Raw genomic sequence first — 18,698 nt, 5'->3', positions numbered from 1 at the left:
GTACTTTTACACAGTCACACACTGCAGACTATAAAGAGGTCATAACTGGGTCACAACAAAACAAAAAACACCAATCACTGACAGTTGAACTAATGTCAACTGCAGAGGATCTCTCGGTGAAAAGCATCTTTTTAAACACAGATTCTTTATTCATTTTTCAAGCTCTACCTAACTGTAAAAGAAATCTGCAATGTCATGGCTTCATAAAAGTTGCTAAGCAACACTGACTTATGAACTAAGAGTGCTTTACCAATTTAATGCAATGGAATTTACAGGAAGTTTAAAACATAAATGTGGGTGATTGCATTATAGTTTCTGACAGCAAAATTGCACACTTGAACTTTAATAATATATGTGTCCCACTGCACTTTAAACTTTTGGCTACCAGAGTGGAACAGTAAGGAAAGAAAAAACTCACGTCTGACTGGGTCTTAATTTATCTATTCAAATGTGATCGTATGGCGACATCTGCGGGAAGACAGACTGAATCACATTTAAAATTAAATAAATGAGGATATAATCCGTAGCTTGTTTAAAAATCACTAGTTGCAACAAAGCTAAACTTAGTCTGATATCAGATGGTGTTGAATTTGTTTTACAATATGGGCTGCCCTTCAAATTTTGCCCCCATATCAATCAGGGTTCAGTAACTTAAAGTGATTTTGCGTTTAGCCAATCAAATCTTCTCTTCTTCCCAGCCCGACCAACCAGAAACAAGAATGCTTCGAGGTGGAGGTTTGGCTTACGGGTGCCAAAAATTGCTCGGCATGTCTGTGTAGAGCTGCATTGTAGTAGGATTGGTAAACCTGGGAAGGAAATAACTATAAGATCTGCTATCTGCGCAGGTGCTACGTAGTTTTTTCTGTTGACATTATACAATCGACCCAATGTGTCAACTGCACCAGACGGCATGAGAGGACACAGACTAGGTATGTTCAGGCAAAATAATGCGTATTTATTGACAAAAGTTATTTAAACTTACGTACTTTTATAAACGGACATAGTAGAGACAGTCGTCGTTGTATAATTTACCAACATGTTTCGGCAAACGAAGGCGGTGCTCCAGAAACTTCGATACTTAAGGTAAGTTAAGCTAACGGTTCAGTCAGGCTAGAGCTAACACACCTGCATCAATTCAATGATACCTGTGTGAACTGTTGAATTTGTAGCGTCACGACAACATTTACTGACTGAAAATGTGACAATATATTGTGATTTTATAGATGAGAGGGGGTTTGACTTTGTCGAAATGTGACATATGCTGATGAAACAGCTGATGCAACCAGAGATGAGAAAGCATGCCTTTGGAGTTAACCGTGGAGACTTGTATATTTGCTATTGTTTAGCTAATCTAGCTAGCTAGTCTTTAAGGGAATAGCAGGTTCAGTCATCTGGAGGCTTTTGAATAGATATGCTGGGAATGTCATGTTAAAGGAAAGCACGGTGATACTAGCTTACATGGGTGTTACATTAATAAACACTACTAAATTTCTACAGGCCATAGAAGAGTAGATCACATAACGTGTTGTAACATCATTTGCATATGGTCTCACACCAATTAGGTGTTTTGCCAACGAGTGTAACTGCAGAAAAGAAACCCATGTACATTCTGGAAAGTTATCTACATTGAAATATGAATTAAATCTGTTTTTTGTTTGTTTGTTTTTCATATTACCTGTACCACATACAAGTTATGACTGCAGTATGTTTTAGACATAGATTTTATTGAAGAGGAAACTTATTAACTGATTAAACAGCATCATTATTCTTAATTTGTGGGTCAAGGCTGGCTAGGGTCATGAAACCTCGACTTGGTTTGTTGGAGAATTATTGTTTATGATAAAACCAGTCTTGATTTTTCTTCATGTGATTTGAGGGTCTTAGGACAGAGGGTGGGGCAAATTTATGATTTGTGATAAAGGGCTATATAAGTGAAATTTGGCTTGACTACTGTGGGCATGTATCAGCCAGTACACACCATGCTGTACACTGTGAAACACCAAAACATATAGATCTTTTTTTGTTTGTGCAATGATGGGTGAATTATTCTGAATGCTATGGAATATTATTGCAGTTTCAATGGACAGCAGCATACTTGGAGGCTGAAGAGCACTTCAGCAGAGAGGGCTCTTCAGTATCAACCAGGACAGAAAATCCATGGCTTTACAGTCCAAGAGGTAAGTGTAACTGTCGCAATACAACAGTCTGCTAACTCCTATAATAAGCTTGGAAATATCTACTTAAAACTTTGGTTGGTAAACTTTCATGAATGGGGAAAATGCTTTTCTATTTTCTGGTTGACTTTTTAAAGAACATAATGTGAATTTTGTCTGTTTTATGATTGAAGGTATCACTATAATTTCACTGACCTTATTGGACAACCATTGATGTGAAAAAAATGTTAGTTTCAGCTGTTAATTGTGTTCTTTTCAACCCGTTCTTTTCTAGGTTGTAGCGGTCCCTGACTTGTTTCTCACAGCAGTGAAGCTGAGTCATGATAAAACTAGAGCTCAGTACCTACATGCAGCCAGAGATGACTCCAACAACCTCTTCAGGTTGGTTTGAAAAACGTTATTCGTTACTCAAAACAGATTTGACTGTAGTAGAGTACGATTATTCTAACTCCATCTCTGCGATTACGGTTCACTTTTGATTTTGAAATGTTTGTGTTTATGTAACAGTGTTTTATTTATACAACGTCTAAGTCACTGCACAACCTTGCACAAAAAGTAAAAAAAAAAAAAAAAAAAAAAAAAAGATAACTAAAATACTTTCACTGTGTTTCAGTGTCCAGTTCAGGACAACCCCCATGGACAGCACAGGAGTTCCCCACATCCTGGAGCATACGGTGCTGTGTGGATCTGACAAATATCCTTGCAGAGACCCTTTCTTCAAGATGCTCAACAGGTCTCTGTCCACCTTCATGAACGCCTTCACAGGTACAGAAAAGTGTGTTTATATTCACATTAATAGTCAGTCCTATTATCCTTTTTTTCCTTACCAGAGGTGTTCATTAGTCCTAGGTTATTTTGATGCACTTACACTGCTAAACAGTTCCTACAGTAGTATTAAGTGCCCAGAACACACTGTTTAATGCATCTATCATTGTGTTTAAGTTATTTAAAATGTTGTGGAGTGTTGACGTGCAGCAGTACATACTCAGAATAGCTGACGATGAAGCTTCACCATAACGGAATAGAAAAAGACTCCCAACTTTAGCTAGCTGCGGAAGTAGCTGATGAGCTTTGTGCAATGGTATTTTTCTGTTTGTTGAACAGCCAGTGACTACACCATGTATCCGTTCTCAACCCAAAATGGAAAAGACTTCCAGAACCTTCTGTCCGTCTATCTGGACGCAGTTTTCTTCCCTTGTTTACGGGAGCAGGATTTCTGGTGAGTTTTGACTGTTGCTGGACAGTCACAGTAACTGGATTAAAGTATGTGAAGGCCTTAAAACAATGCAACTTCACTTTCATTTTATTTTCAGTTATGTTGCTCTGATTCTGTGTCATTCTGTTGCTAACTACATTACACTACATTAGGCTAAAACAGATCATGAAGAGTGTTAGTGAATATCACATGTCCGCTCTGTTACAGTCATATTGACTAAATCAGAGATATGTGGCTGGATTGTGTTTTATTTTTCCAGGCAGGAGGGCTGGAGGCTCGAGAATGAAAATCCCACAGATCCCAGCTCCCCCCTAGTGTTTAAAGGAGTGGTGTTCAATGAAATGAAAGGGGCTTTTGTAAGTTAACACTTTAAATCACTGCCATTAAACTTTCATGAGGATAACAATGATCTATTCCCATACACTGTAGTGTATGTAAGCTTAGTATAATGTTCTGTTAGGATAGGCTTAAAATAACATACCCCTACATGATGTCTGCAAGTGAGGTCATTAATACTCACACTATTTCCATTTTGTCAGGTCCATTGTAACGATTGAGTGAGGACACTTATTTTAATGACTTCAATTGGGACAATGTTAAATACTACACAGATATCCGAGGTGTTCATACTGCATAATTAAATCATTAAACGTTATTATTATCATTATTATTATTACTATTATTGTTATTATTATTAAAAAGCTGTGTGTGTGTGTGTGTGTGTGTGTGTGTTTGTGTGTGTGTGTGTTCATTCTCACAGTCGGACAATGAGCGCCTGTACGCCCAGCACCTTCAGAACAAGCTGTATCCAGACCACACCTACTCTGTGGTGTCAGGAGGAGAACCTCTGGCCATCCCCGACCTTACCTGGGAGCAACTCAAACAATTCCACGCCACACACTACCACCCCAGCAATGCTAGGTAGAGGGACTGACACACACACACACACACACACACACACACACACACACACACACACACACACACACACACACACACACACACACACACACACACACACACACATGCGCTATACTGATACAGAGCCTAGAAAAGTAAAGGAAAAGTGCTCTTGTCCCATAATGAAGCGACAAACAGTGTTTCATGTACAGTGCAGTGCAAAAAATAAAAACACTGACTTTAAAAGGGAATAAGAGTAACAATCAAACATGGTTCACAGTGTGTTCTTTTTTAAACATTTTCAGGTTCTTCACTTATGGAGATTTGCCTTTGGAGCAGCATCTGAAGCAGATTGAAGAGGAAGCTCTGTCCAAGTTTGAACGCATCAATCCGAACACAGAGGTCCCCTCCCAGCCACAATGGAGCAGCCCTGTAAGTCCATAAATCAGACATATTACTGGTACATTTAATGGTGAAAGGTGAATGTGGTCTTTGAGATAACAAAACTGCTGTAACAATCCTGACTATTAAACTCAAAGGTTTCCTGCAGCATTTGACTTAAAAATGACTAAGACTGAGTAAGATATTCTGCTACATGTCTTTTATATATTGTCTGTAGTGGATGTATTGAATCGCCAGTCCTGTCTCACTGAGTTTTCTTGGTTTCCTCAGAGAGAGGACCATGTGACCTGCAGCCCTGATGCTCTGGCACCAGATCCAGCCAGGCAGAACACGCTGTGTGTGAGCTACCTGCTGGGAGAGTAAGATCACATCATCTCTTTCTATTTTCTGCTGTGTTTTTTTCACCAAGACATTTGTACAGAAACACATTGTAAAGCAGAATGACATTTAAAGGATTATGAAGCCACAGATACTGTTTTCTGCATCTTGTGTTGCTGCTGATCTTTTTTGACCTTTACCTATGGCAGCTTGTGTAGTGGTGTTGTTTCCATACAAGACACCACACAGCAGTTCTCTTTTAAAAGTGAAGCTTTAACCCTGCTCTGTTATTCCTTAACATTTGATCCCTTATCCCCGTTTTTTCTGTCCAGCATCACTGACACATTTGAAGGGTTCACTCTCAGTCTGCTGTCCTCTCTGATGATCTCTGGACCAAACTCTCCCTTCTACAAAGCTCTCATCGAACCCAAGTTAGGAACCGACTTCTCCTCTGTCGTAGGGTGTGTACACAGGCTTCAAAATAATAACAGCAAAGCTTATCATACCAAGTTTGGATCAGTTACAATTTGATTTTACCAGTGAGGTTGGAAAGCTAACTAACTGACTGAGTGCTGACACTTAATGACCATTTTTGTATCCAAAGACCAACCTATCCCGCTCGTATCAAATGATCTGAAGTATTAGATCATTTGTCTTTTTAATAAGAGCTATTAAAAGCTCCATTACATTAATGCATTTATTGATAGCTAATTGAAATGTCCTATTCTGCAGATACGATGGCAGCACCAAAGAGGCGTCGTTTAGCATAGGACTGCAGGGAATGGCCGAGGAGGACACAGAGAGGGTGAAACAAATCATCACCCAAACCATCGATGAAATTATAGAGTAAGTCCCACAGTCCCAGTGGCTGCTCTAGTTTATGTTTAATGGCTTGATTTTATTAACGGCTCATAAAATCTGCTGTGGAAATGAGGAGTAGAACTCAAAGTTGATGATAGTGTAATTTGTTTGAGAAGTCTGCTCTAATACAGATAAGTTGTTCCGATAAAGGTGTAAAGGATTTGATTTACATGTAGCACTTTTCAAAATAGTAGATACCGAGGGGAATAGAAAATATTCTTATTATAAACATAAGCCAGGCCAACACTGTTTACTGATTTTAATAGTACACCTGACTCAAATTTTGCTTTTGCAGCTCCATCACCACTTATAATGTGCATCACTCTGACACAGTCTGGCTTCTCTGTTTCACTGAAAATAAACAAGCAAACTATTCCCAACTTTATTTGTTCTTTTTTTCTTTTTCTTTTTGCTGTTTTTTTTTCTTTTCTTTTTTTCAAGTCAAGAGTGACAAAAGCCAAAAACTGCACAATATTTCTGTTACATGTCACTCCTAAAGTCCAGAGTCCAGAGCGATTGAAAGAATACAGCGATACCGTCACTGTAGGATCAGCTTATCTACATGTATGATTAAGAATGGACGGTTAAATGAGTCAGTGGGAAGAAAGCAGAAAGAGATGTCCACACTATATGACTCATTTCTACTTGTCATCTGACACAGGAATGGTTTTGAGGAAGAAAGAATAGAGGCTCTCCTCCATAAGATCGAGATCCAGATGAAACACCAGTCCACCAACTTCGGCCTGTCTTTGGCTTCGGTGAGTTCACTGCTTTTTATTGCTTAACTTTCATTTTGTGTCCACAACCGCAAGCACACTACACATATTTATAAAGCTCCATCCGGACAGTTAGAAACATTAACAATTAACAATGTAAAACAGTTTTTACATGTTGGTTTCCTCACTCTTGACATTTCGTTTGTGTGTGTTTCTAGTATATAGCATCATCGTGGAACCATGATGGTGACCCTGTACAGCTGCTGCAGATCAGTGACAGCGTTGCCAAGTTCAAACAGGCCCTGGTGGAAAACCCTCTCTTCCTTCAGGACAAAGTCAAGCACTACTTTAAGGTGAATGAAACTAGCATTATTTTAAATATAAGTGTTTGTGTGTCACTTGTATTGTTGCAAGTGGATTGCAGAGGAAAACTGTAATGACACTCAGGGGAGCGCATATCTCTGCCAAAGACAAACAATCCTACACATGTCTGTTTACTTCTTACCTCTTCTCGTAATGGAAAAATAAAAGGAAGTAGTCTGATAAAATAAATGATTTGCCATAAAACAGAGTAAGTCAGAAGATCCATACAGTGTTTCCTGAGAAATTGACAGAAACATTCTCGCTCTTTCTCTTTTCACATTGTTGAGGAACGTGATAATAAAATTTCTGGTTTTGCCCCTTTTAACCAGACCATGTTTTAATGGATTCTTCCCTGGCCCATCTCCCATCCCTCCAACAAGTTTGGTGCAAAAAGGCTCAGTACCTTTTGTGTAATCCAGCTGACAAATAGATGAACAAACAAACTAGAAGGCCGCTCAGAGAGCACAGACGTCAAACAACATACACCAGACTTCAGAGAAAAAAATTAATATTCATAGTAAATGATTGGGATCTGCCCCAAATTTTAATTGGTTCTTCTCTGGTCCATACCCCATCTCTCCACCAAGTTTGATGCACATTGGTTCATTACTTTTTAGTGTAATCCTGCTGACAAATGAATAGACATAGGTGAAAATGGGTGATGACCTCCTTGGTGGACGAAAAAAGGGACAACATGCTCCAGACTGGGATTCACATCTTTATTTGTTAAACCAGTGCAGTATGATGTCCTTGTGACTGCACCACTAACTCCCAATGGCTGGGAGTTTGGAAGGGGTGGATCTCTTAAATAAGATGAAAATGGGGATAACGATGCATACTGAACTTATGTACTTACAATTATATATTTGAGAAAAAAACTTTCAACAAAAAGATTCAAAGATCCACTATTGCAGGTCCATATTTTCTGGCAGACAATTTCCCCTGCAGCCTTCAGGGAGGAAAATGCATTACAAAGTCAAAGCTTAATGTGAATCTCTTTTGATTCCTGTAGGGGAAATTTGTTTCTCGTGTCCCTCAGAGGTCAAAGATCAGGTTTAGCAGCCCTTTGGAGCTGGTTTGGTTTTTTGTCTCTTGTATGAGGTCATAGCAGGGCAGATACCTACTGACAGGAATGACTTCATGTCACCTCCTTCAGTTGAACTTCAGGATTTGATGCTAATTCATGTTGTTCTGTCCCGCTTTGACTCCCCCGCTCACTATGATCCGACCCTGCAGGAGAACACACACAGACTGACCCTGTCTATGAGCCCAGATGAGGCCTACCTGGAGAAACAGGCCCAGGCTGAGGAGGAGAAGCTTCAGAAAAAGATCCAGGCTCTGTCTGACAGTGACAGGAAGGAGATCTATGAGAAAGGTAACAATGATGAACAGTGTCACAAATCAACTCTGAGACTTTGTCCCTGTTGAAAACTGTCTGACCTCCCAATTGGCTTAGGGTGACTTTTTTTCTCCTACTTGGAGTTCAGGTGGAAGGGATTTAATGTAGATTAATGAATTTATCAGTCAATGGCAGTTGAGCCACAAAGTGAATTTCAAACACACTACTAGAAAATTCCAGGGAAATTTTGAGTGCCACGGGGGCTACTGCCGGGATGAGTACATGATTTATTTCCAGTGTTCAAAAGTCACCCTGATCATATTCTGGTTTTGAAAAATGTCTTGATATAAAAGACTCAAAAAAACAATGTCACATCCCTCCATCATGTATTATGTGGGAAATATCTCATATTCTGTCTTGTTTTTTTTTAATAAAACAAGAGGCAACATGTCTTCAAACTGGCATTTAAAGGGTTAAAATCCTGAAAACTAATAATCATTTGGTAGGTTTGAGCAGAACTGAAGTGGTTTAAGACATTTATGCAAAAAAAGCAGAAAAAAATATTGATATATGATAATTGTATAGCATTTTCTTTGTGTGTCCTTTTTTTGGACGCGAGGAACCCCAGAGGGTACAAAATGTGTTACCAGTGTATAATAGACCTGTAACAGTAACTGACATTAGATTTTAAAAATATGTAAAAAAAAAAAGACACTTTCTTGCAGAAATCCATACACAGCCAAAATGATCAGGACAGAGGGACCCCTGAGGGTTAATAAATCCCATGACGTTTTTTGCCATTTTTATACTCTACTATAATATGTATTATTTTGGCATTTTTATGCCTTACTATACTGTGACGTTTTGTGCCTGACTATACTATGACGTTTTTTTGTCATTTTTATGCCTTAGTATACTATGACATTTTTTGAAATTTTATGCCATACTATACTATGACGTTTTTTGCCATTTTTATGCCATATTATACTATGATGTTTTTTAGAAATTTTATGCCATACAATACTATGACGTTTTTTGACATTTTTATGCTCTACTATAATATGACTTTTTTTGGCATTTTTTTTGCCTTACTATACTATGACGTTTTGTGCCTGACTATACTATGACATTTTTTGCCATTTTTATGCCTTATTATACTAGGATGTTTTTTTGAAATTTTATGCCATACAATACTATGACCTTTTTTGCCATTTTTATGCTCTACTATAATATGTAATTTTTTGGCATTTTTATGCCTTACTATACTGTGACGTTTTGTGCCTGACTATACTATGACGTTTTTTGCCATTTTTATGCTCTACTAGAATATGACTTTTTTTTGGCATTTTTATGCCATACTATACTGTGACGTTTTGTGCCTGACTATACTATGACGTTTTTTTCCCATTTTTATGCTCTACTATAATATGCATTTTTATGCCTTACTACACTGTGACGTTTTGTGCCTGACTATACTATGACATTTTTTGTCATTTTTATGCTCTACTAGAATATGACGTTTTTTTGGCATTTTTATGCCTTAGTATACTATGACATTTTTTGAAATTTTATGCCATACTATACTATGACGTTTTTTTGTCATTTTTATGCCTTAGTATACTATGACATTTTTTGAAATTTTATGCCATACTATACTATGACGTTTTTTGCCATTTTTATGCTCTACTATAATATGTATTTTTTGGCATTTTTATGCCTTACTATACTGTGACGTTTTGTGCCTGACTATACTATGACATTTTTTGGCATTTTTATGCTCTACTAGAATATGACTTTTTTTGGCATTTTTATGCCATACTATACTGTGACGTTTTGTGCCTGACTATACTATGACGTTTTTTTGTCATTTTTATGCCTTAGTATACTATGACGTTTTTTGAAATTTTATATTATACTATGACGTTTTTCCATCCATACCTTCAGCTGTAACACAGCCAAAATGATCAGCAAATCAAAAAAGAAAAGTAAAGAAAATGTCCAAAAAAGGAAAGAGGGACCCCTGAGGGTTAATAAATCCCATGAACCGCTATTTAAATTAGCACTATTATGTTTTTTTCTGTGCTAAATTTAACATTACTGGGGAGGAGAGCAACGCGACTAGAAGAGTCAGCTATTTTAGCTGTAGAGGAGTGCCTCGGAGCTGAGCACCCGTGGCACTAATTAACACTCTCAGGGTTTAAGCTCATCTTTCTATACGGGACACCTACAGAAAAACATGGGATAAACTCATAAAAAAAGAGATTGTGTTGCCATGTGAGTGTACACAGTAAAGGATGTCTGAAAGTAAAGAGTGTCATTAGCCAAATTTAATTACTCCATTCAACTCCAGATTCATATGGGTGGGCATGGAGGGGGCCCTAACTCTCTAAGACACTTCCTCAGTCCTCTTCAGTTAGTGTGTGTGATACACACTAGATTACCAGTGTAAAGTTTTCGACCAGAACCCTGTAAGTGTGTGACTGACTCAGGATGTAATGTAAAGCGCTTGTGATTCCACTGGATATTACAGTTATGTATTTGCCTTCTCGGAAAGGTCTGGAGCTGCTGGCTGTTCAGAGTGAAACCCAGGATGCCTCCTGTCTGCCTGCGCTCAAAGTGTCCGACATCGAGCCGACCATACCCATCACTCCTGTTCAAAACGGCACTGCAGGTACAGCGCAGTGTCGACCATGTCACACTTGTGACATTTGCACAGTGATTGCAGCGTGGTATTTTTGTCAATATCACTCAAGTCAAGAGTGTTTGATGACACTCTGAAGTGCTTTCCCCTCCTAATCTCCACAGGAGGCGTGCCGGTCCAGTACTGTGAGCAGCCCACCAACGGCTTGGTTTACTTCAGAGCCATGTGTAGTCTCAACACCTTACCAGAGGATCTCAGGCTTTATGTCCCACTCTTCTGCAGTGTTATTACCAGGTGAGTTAACCTGTCAGTCTGCAGAGAAGAAGCTGGTTAAAAGCCCCCCCCCCCCCTTATTAAATCTACATCCTCTCCAGGTCAGTGTTTATGCATGTTTCTATTTGTTTCATTAGGATGGGCTCTGGAGGTCTAGACTACAGGCAACAGGCCCAGCAGATGGAGCTGAGGACAGGGGGTATGTCTGTCTCCACCCATGTCATCCCTGACTCCACCCAGCTGGACATGTTCGAGCAGGTCAGTGCCGAGTCCAAGTCCCTGGTCCATCCTGTTGGATGTTGTGCTGCGATCCAAAAATGTCTTCTTTAACTGAAGTAGTTAAAAAGGGAATAAATTGCAAAATTAACCTTTAAACCAAAACTTTAAAACCTTGAAATGAGTAAGACGTTAGCGAATCTTTGCCTTGCCTTCCTCGACTGAACCACTGAAGTTTTGGTCTCTAATTGTGTGTTCACCCATGTGATGAAGACTGAAGAGATGTTGTGTGCTCTCTGTGACAGGGTGTCCTCCTGTCGTCCTCCTGCCTGGAGAGGAACCTTCCTCACATGTTCCAGCTGTGGAGCGACATATTCAACAGGTATGTCCTCCAACACAAACAGAGAAACATGAGCAAATGTCAGTATGGTATTATCATTTAATAGATTGATGATGATTTTTTTGTTTTTTTTGACAAATCACGTCTGACTGTTAATGTCTTTCCTCCAGCCCCCACTTTGATGACGAGGAGCGCCTGAGGGTGCTGGTGATGTCGTCAGCGCAGGAGTTGGCCAATGGGATTTCTTACTCCGGTCACATGTACGCCATGACCCGTGCAGGCCGTCACCTGACTCCAGCAGGAGACCTTCAGGAGAGTTTCGGTGGAATGGAACAGGTACCTGTCTGTTAATACTTACATAGGTCAAGCTAAGATGATGCCATGTATGTTTTGGAGCATCACAATGCCTTAGTTGTCTCAGACAACTGTATCTCCAGCATCCCTCTGTTGTTATTCACATGCTTTCCAGAGTAGTGCAGCTCCATAACAGCTCAACTACTAAAATGAAGTCATATATAAATATATAAAGTATATTTTAATTCAGTTTATTAACCATAATTCACAATCCACTGTTCCACTGGGTTGTATGTAAGAATGACTGGACAAGAATTTATAAATAAATAAATGTTTTATGTAAAAATATTTATATTTATTTTATATCATCTTTTTATATATATATGTGTGTATGTATATATATTCACTTAAGTCATATTTTGATTGTGTGATCATATCATGTATCAAAATTTCTGTTGTCAAAATGAACAATTACAAGGAAATTATGACTAAAAAGTACCAGAATTAGTTGAGGTTATTGACTCACGTGATGCGTCATCAGTTTATTTTTTGTGATTCTGCACAAATTTATCATATTGATTTTGATGGTCATGAAACACAAAGAAGTGCTCCTGATGCATGAGTAGTCATAACTGTCCACAAGAAAGGGGATGGATTCTTCCTGAATGTTAAGATACAGGGCTTTGCTCCAATATAAAAGTTAATAACATGATCAAAACAAACTGAACACCTGATGTCTTCAGGTTCAAACTTACTCAATTCTTTATTATCGAAACCCATAACAACACTGTGATAGTGATTTTGACCACACTGCCCAGTTGTGTCATGTTTGTAAGTTTCCACTTCTGCATGTCAGACTGTTTTCTTCAGTCTTTGTGTTGTAGCTCAGTTGTTGATGATATGTGTTCTGTGTTTTGTTTATTTGAACATTAGGTGAAGTTCATGAAGAGAATAGCTGAGATGCCAGACCTGAGCCAAGTTATCAGAACATTACCCAGGATCAAAAAGCACCTTCTCAACCCAGACAACATGAGGTGGGTTCATATTACAGCTGCTGATGATGAATGATGTTGGCATCATCTCCAGCAGTACGAGCACTGTAGGCTTTTTCTGTTATTTGTGTTTTTCAAATTGCTGCAATTTAACAAAAGAATATCAATATAGATACAATGTACAGGCTGTGCGTCATGAACATAGCATAGTTGTCTTACTTCAGATCTAAATGTGTGTTCCTTACAGGTGTGCAGTGAACACAACTCCACAGAAACTGTCTGACACAGCAGCACAGCTGGAGAGTTTTATCAGGGACGTCTCTGAAAACAGGAAGGAGCGCAAACCTGTCAGACCAAATATTACTGAGGTAAGGTTTCAGGAGGCACACTGGGTGAATATACCAGTCAGAATATCTGACATATTGACTTGTTCAACAAATCAGAAATGCTTTTTACTTATTCTTTTTCTTTTCTTTGATGTTATTCCTTTAACAAAGAGACCACTAGAACCTCTGGATGATTCTGGACCGAGCAGGAAACTAATCTCTGTAAGTTCACTTTTGCTTTTCTTATTTCATGTTGTGCCATTTCTCATATTAAATGTGTCTCATTAAGTTTACTAATTACCATAAACGGAAAAAGCAGTTGTTTTTGCAAGTGGCGGGTGAGGAGAATATGGAAAGTCTTGATTTCAACACTGACTGTAAAATATCAGACCACTTGCGTGAGATAAAGTCCACCAATCATCTCAATCATGGTCCAGTTTCTTTTTTTAATGGTGTATATAAAACATTTTCCTCCTCAGGAGCTGAATTTCCAGCCCTGTCAGATGAAAACCTTCTTCCAGATGCCCTTTCCCATCAACTTTGTCTGCGAGAGTATACGTACGGTACCGTTCTCCCATGAGGACTACGCCAGGTAACTGCACTGTTATTTAATCACTTAGTTTATATAGTTCTGGATTTCACCATAAATGTCAGTTTGAGTTACATTCAAACACCTTTGACAGTATTGTATGCTTTTTCTTTTCTCTGAATGAAATTACTGTTGAAATTACCAACTGCTTGGGAACTGTTTGTATTATGTGTCTTGTAATAATTTAGAAAAAAAATATAATTTTTTGTACAAATAACTTCAGTAAAACTTCCAGGGCCTAGTCTAAATAACTTTATTCTTCTCTATCCTTTCTCTGTCTGTCAGTTTGTGTATCATGGCGAGGATGATGACGGCTAAATTTCTCCATGGAGAGATCAGAGAGAAAGGCGGAGCCTACGGTGGCGGTGCCAGGATGGGAGGCGGTCTGTTCTCCTTTTACTCGTACAGGTGGGGAGATGTTCGCCAACTCCATTCTATGTTGTATGGGAAGCGTTTTCTGATTATCTTGCTAAGTTGACAATTTGACATTTATTACCAGTATTAGACATCTGCATGTTGGGATCCTCTTCTATTAAAAAGAATCTGACTTGTGAAAATGCTGCCCAAGTTAAATTAATGGGTTGAAAAAAAAAAAAAGAATTTGCAAAATATATTTTTTGATATTAGTTTTCTAGGAGAATCCACAAGAGCTACAATCCTTCACTGAACATGAATATTCCCAACTCAGTTATGAAGGGGCTGAGTATAAGCTTGGAGATATATTAGGGAGGAACAGGAAAGAGTAGAATATTAAATACAGAAATGTTTAAAAGAGTAAACATTGAGTTTCAACAGTGTGTTAACCCCAGTTTATTTCTCCTGTGTCTCTCAGGGACCCCAACTCAGTGCAGACACTATCTGCTTTTCGTAAAGGCGTCGACTGGGCGAAGTCGGGACAGTTCACCCAACAAGACATCGATGAAGCCAAACTGTCGGTCTTCTCCGCTGTCGACTCACCTGTGGCTCCAGCAGACAAAGGTGAGGCTCCAATTTGATTCAACTGTGAAGCATCCTTACATCAACTCCATCACTGCCCTTAATTCACATCAAATCCTTTCAGCATTTACTTTAAATTACAAGCATCATTAATGTCATTACACTGGAAAATAGGTTCAAAAATACTTTATAATCTTTTAAACTGTCCTGTAATGATTAAAAATACCTTAATGTATGTAATGCAGGTGTTTTTAGATACTTAAAATTGAGATTTAATTGTTTTGTCTTTAAGCTCTCAGTGTTGAGATGTTAAGCATAAGAAAACCTCAGAAATGTTTGAGTTTCTCTTAGCAGTTTTTTTTTTGCCCAGTTTTTATTATCTTATTTTATTTGTATCAATTTAAATTGAATAACCACTATGTTTGTGACTGGTGAAACAAAGGACACTATTTTAAAATGTCACTTTAAAAGATTTTTTATAGATTTAACAATTAATGGTTTAATTGGAAGGATGATTGACAGATTAATGATGAACATTACAGTTCATTTTTGGTGCTTGGGCTTTTATGTGAAATTGTTTGGGTTGTGCTACAGTAAAATCTGACACTAGTTTGGTGTTTGTGTTGCAGGAATGGGTCGTTTCCTCAGTGGACTCACAGATGAGATGAAGCAGAGTCACAGAGAAAGACTCTTCGCTGTCACTCGTGAAAACCTGGTGGACGTGGCCCAAAGGTAAAAAAAAATCCTAGAACTTTTTAATTGAACTCTGTAAACTCCCTGTAATGCTACTAGTGTTGATGTGTTCTACTACTAGTTATATGGAAGTATTTCTATGTTGTACTAGTAGTTGTAAGGTCATTTAGAACTGTGAAGAAACTGCATGTAATACTCATAATAGTCAACGTAGTTCAAAAAACCATTTACATTTTTTGTAGACAAAGTGTGAAGCATGTTTTCTTTGTGTTGTTTTCCTGCAGATACTTGAGTATCGGCCAGAGGACGTGTGGTGTTGCCATCCTCGGACCAGAGAATGAGACAATAAAGAAAGATCCCTCATGGATTGTAAAATAAGCAGTAGATTTTGTAATTGAAAACTTGGACCTCAGATGTACCACAGTGGAAAGACTGAAAACCCACAGGTGGCTCTCTTATTAGGACTTTATTTTAAAAAATAAGATGAAGCGCAAAATACAAAGAGATCTGAGAAGAGCTTTAGTCGTAATCTGATTCTTCAGATTAATAACGTTTTGTTGGCAGGACCGCAACAGCTGGGCCAGCCCTATAATTTTGAATGTGACTGACTGAGTGATGGTACTGCTACCACTGCTCAGCAGAGTGCCGAGCCACAGTCTGTCGCTCTTGTTTCCTTGCTGCTCAGAAACTGCATTTACAGTTTTGCTCATCCTCTCTCTCTCTCACTCTGGCTTTAATAAAAGGCAAAAGCCTGAAAAAATAATTAAAAAAAAAAGGAAAATTGTCTCTCTCTCCCCTAACTAACATCACAGTTATTAAATCAGGATTTGACCAGAGTCAAGAAACATACTAGGATTTGACCTAGACTTGTTTCTGAAATAATATATCATGACCTTATGTATGACATACTATACTATGGTATTTTGATGACTTGCTATACTATGACTGTAGGGACAACAGACAAAAACAATTGCAACATCAAGTGTAAATGATACAAATACTGTTCGACTACAAATTAAATTTGAAACATTTATGATTAACTATACCATGACATCTTATATGACATACTATACTAACACTTGTGCCAGAGGACCTTAGGAGAAAATGTCAATTTGTTCCAAAGCTCAGGACTAAAACCTTTGGTGCGGCAGCTTTCAGCTTTTATGGTCAGAGCCAATGGAACAGTCTCCCACAAGGATCTGAGAGCAGCAGGAAGTGTTGATATTTTCAAACATGTTCTATTTTATTGTTGTATTTTATTCTATTTCATCTGCTCTTTTATTATTTTCTTTCTAATATTATAGCTTGTATCTCATTGTCACCTTTCGTACTTGATTTGTTAAGCTTAAATCAGTAATCTTTGAAGCACTTTGAACTGCACTAACCTGTATTAAAAGTGTTATACAAATAAAGGTTGGTTGATTGATTTTTTCGTTTTTATGACGTTATTCTGCCTTACTGTACTTTGACGTTTTTATACCATGACATGCCCCCACCATCATCCAACTTCACTGGCTTCCACTCAATGCCGCATTCATTGTCCCACCCCTATGCCCTGGTCTGCTCTCCACCCCCTACACCAGCCTGCGATCTTTCGGTGTCAGAGCTTTCAGTTATTTATTGTTACTATACTACTATGTTACTAAGACATTTTTTTGCCTTACTGTACTATGACGTTCTTATGTCTTAATAAACTGTCGTTGTGCCTTACTATACTATGATGTTTTTATGACATTTGTATGCCTCAGTATACTATGATGTGTTTATGTCTTAATATACTATCTCATTTTTATGCCTCACTAGACTATGACCTTTTAATGCCTTACTATACTACTACGTATTTATATCTTACTATACTATGACGTTTTCATGACGTTTTCATGACCTTTTAATGCCTTACTATACTATGACGTTTTTCTGCCTTACTATACTATGACGTTTTCATGACGTTTTTATGCCTTACTATACTATGACATTTTCATGACGTTTTTATGCCTTACTATACTATGACCTTTTAATGCCTTACTATACTATGACGTTTTTATGCCTTACTATACTATGACATTTTCATGACGTTTTTATGCCTTACTATACTATGACGTTTTTATGCCTTACTTAATATGACGGTTTAATGCCTTACTATACTATGACGTTTTTATGTCTTACTATACTATGACCTTTTAATGCCTTACTATACTATGACGTTTTTCTACCTTACTATACTATGACGTTTTCATGACGTTTTTATGCCTTACTATACTATGACGTTTTTATGCCTTACTATACTATGACATTTTCATGACGTTTTTATGCCTTACTATACTATGACGTTTTTATGCCTTACTATACTATGACGTTTTTATGACATTTTTATGCCTTACTATACTATGACCTTTTAATGCCTTACTATACTATGACGTTTTTATGCCTTACTATACTATGACATTTTCATGACGTTTTTATGCCTTACTATACTATGACGTTTTTATGCCTTACTATACTATGACGTTTTCATGACATTTTTATGCCTTACTATACTATGACGTTTTCATGACGTTTTTATGCCTTACTATACTATGACATTTTTATGCCTTACTATACTATGATCTTTTAATGCCTTACTATACTATGACGTTTTCATGACGTTTTTATGCCTTACTATACTATGACGTTTTTATGCCTTACTATACTATGACGTTTTCATGACATTTTTATGCCTTACTATACTATGACGTTTTCATGACGTTTTTATGCCTTACTATACTATGACATTTTTATGCCTTACTATACTATGATCTTTTAATGCCTTACTATACTATGACGTTTTCATGACGTTTTTATGCCTTACTATACTATGACGTTTTTATGCCTTACTATACTATGACGTTTTCATGACGTTTTTATGCCTTACTATACTATGACGTTTTTATGCCTTACTATACTATGACCTTTTTATGCCTTACTATACTATGACATTTTTATGCCTTACTATACTATGATCTTTTAATGCCTTACTATACTATGACGTTTTCATGACGTTTTTATGCCTTACTATACTATGACGTTTTTATGCCTTACTATACTATGACGTTTTCATGACGTTTTTATG

The 18,698-nt window shown here is 37.7% G+C and overlaps 1 protein-coding gene across 1 annotated transcript; it reads left to right on the top strand.

Moving 5' to 3' along the window:
• The first annotated feature begins 767 nt into the window (after positions 1 to 767).
• On the top strand, positions 768 to 17,304 carry pitrm1 (pitrilysin metallopeptidase 1). Its single transcript, XM_056392065.1, has 27 exons — positions 768 to 1,083; positions 2,075 to 2,177; positions 2,449 to 2,555; positions 2,788 to 2,939; positions 3,279 to 3,393; positions 3,650 to 3,746; positions 4,151 to 4,311; positions 4,596 to 4,722; positions 4,963 to 5,051; positions 5,343 to 5,471; positions 5,743 to 5,856; positions 6,533 to 6,629; positions 6,806 to 6,940; positions 8,187 to 8,325; positions 10,844 to 10,960; positions 11,095 to 11,224; positions 11,341 to 11,461; positions 11,725 to 11,801; positions 11,930 to 12,095; positions 12,987 to 13,087; positions 13,293 to 13,413; positions 13,543 to 13,593; positions 13,851 to 13,963; positions 14,246 to 14,368; positions 14,793 to 14,938; positions 15,526 to 15,628; positions 15,874 to 17,304. Exons 1-27 carry the CDS (start codon positions 1,037 to 1,039, stop codon positions 15,965 to 15,967), a joined length of 3,075 nt encoding a protein of 1,024 aa, XP_056248040.1. The 5' UTR covers positions 768 to 1,036; the 3' UTR covers positions 15,968 to 17,304.
• The last annotated feature ends 1,394 nt before the right edge of the window (positions 17,305 to 18,698 follow it).

The sequence above is a fragment of the Seriola aureovittata genome, chromosome 12 (genome assembly GCF_021018895.1).
Source record: "Seriola aureovittata isolate HTS-2021-v1 ecotype China chromosome 12, ASM2101889v1, whole genome shotgun sequence".
Taxonomy (NCBI): Eukaryota; Metazoa; Chordata; class Actinopteri; order Carangiformes; family Carangidae; genus Seriola; species Seriola aureovittata.
This window is presented reverse-complemented; position numbering and strand designations above follow the sequence as displayed.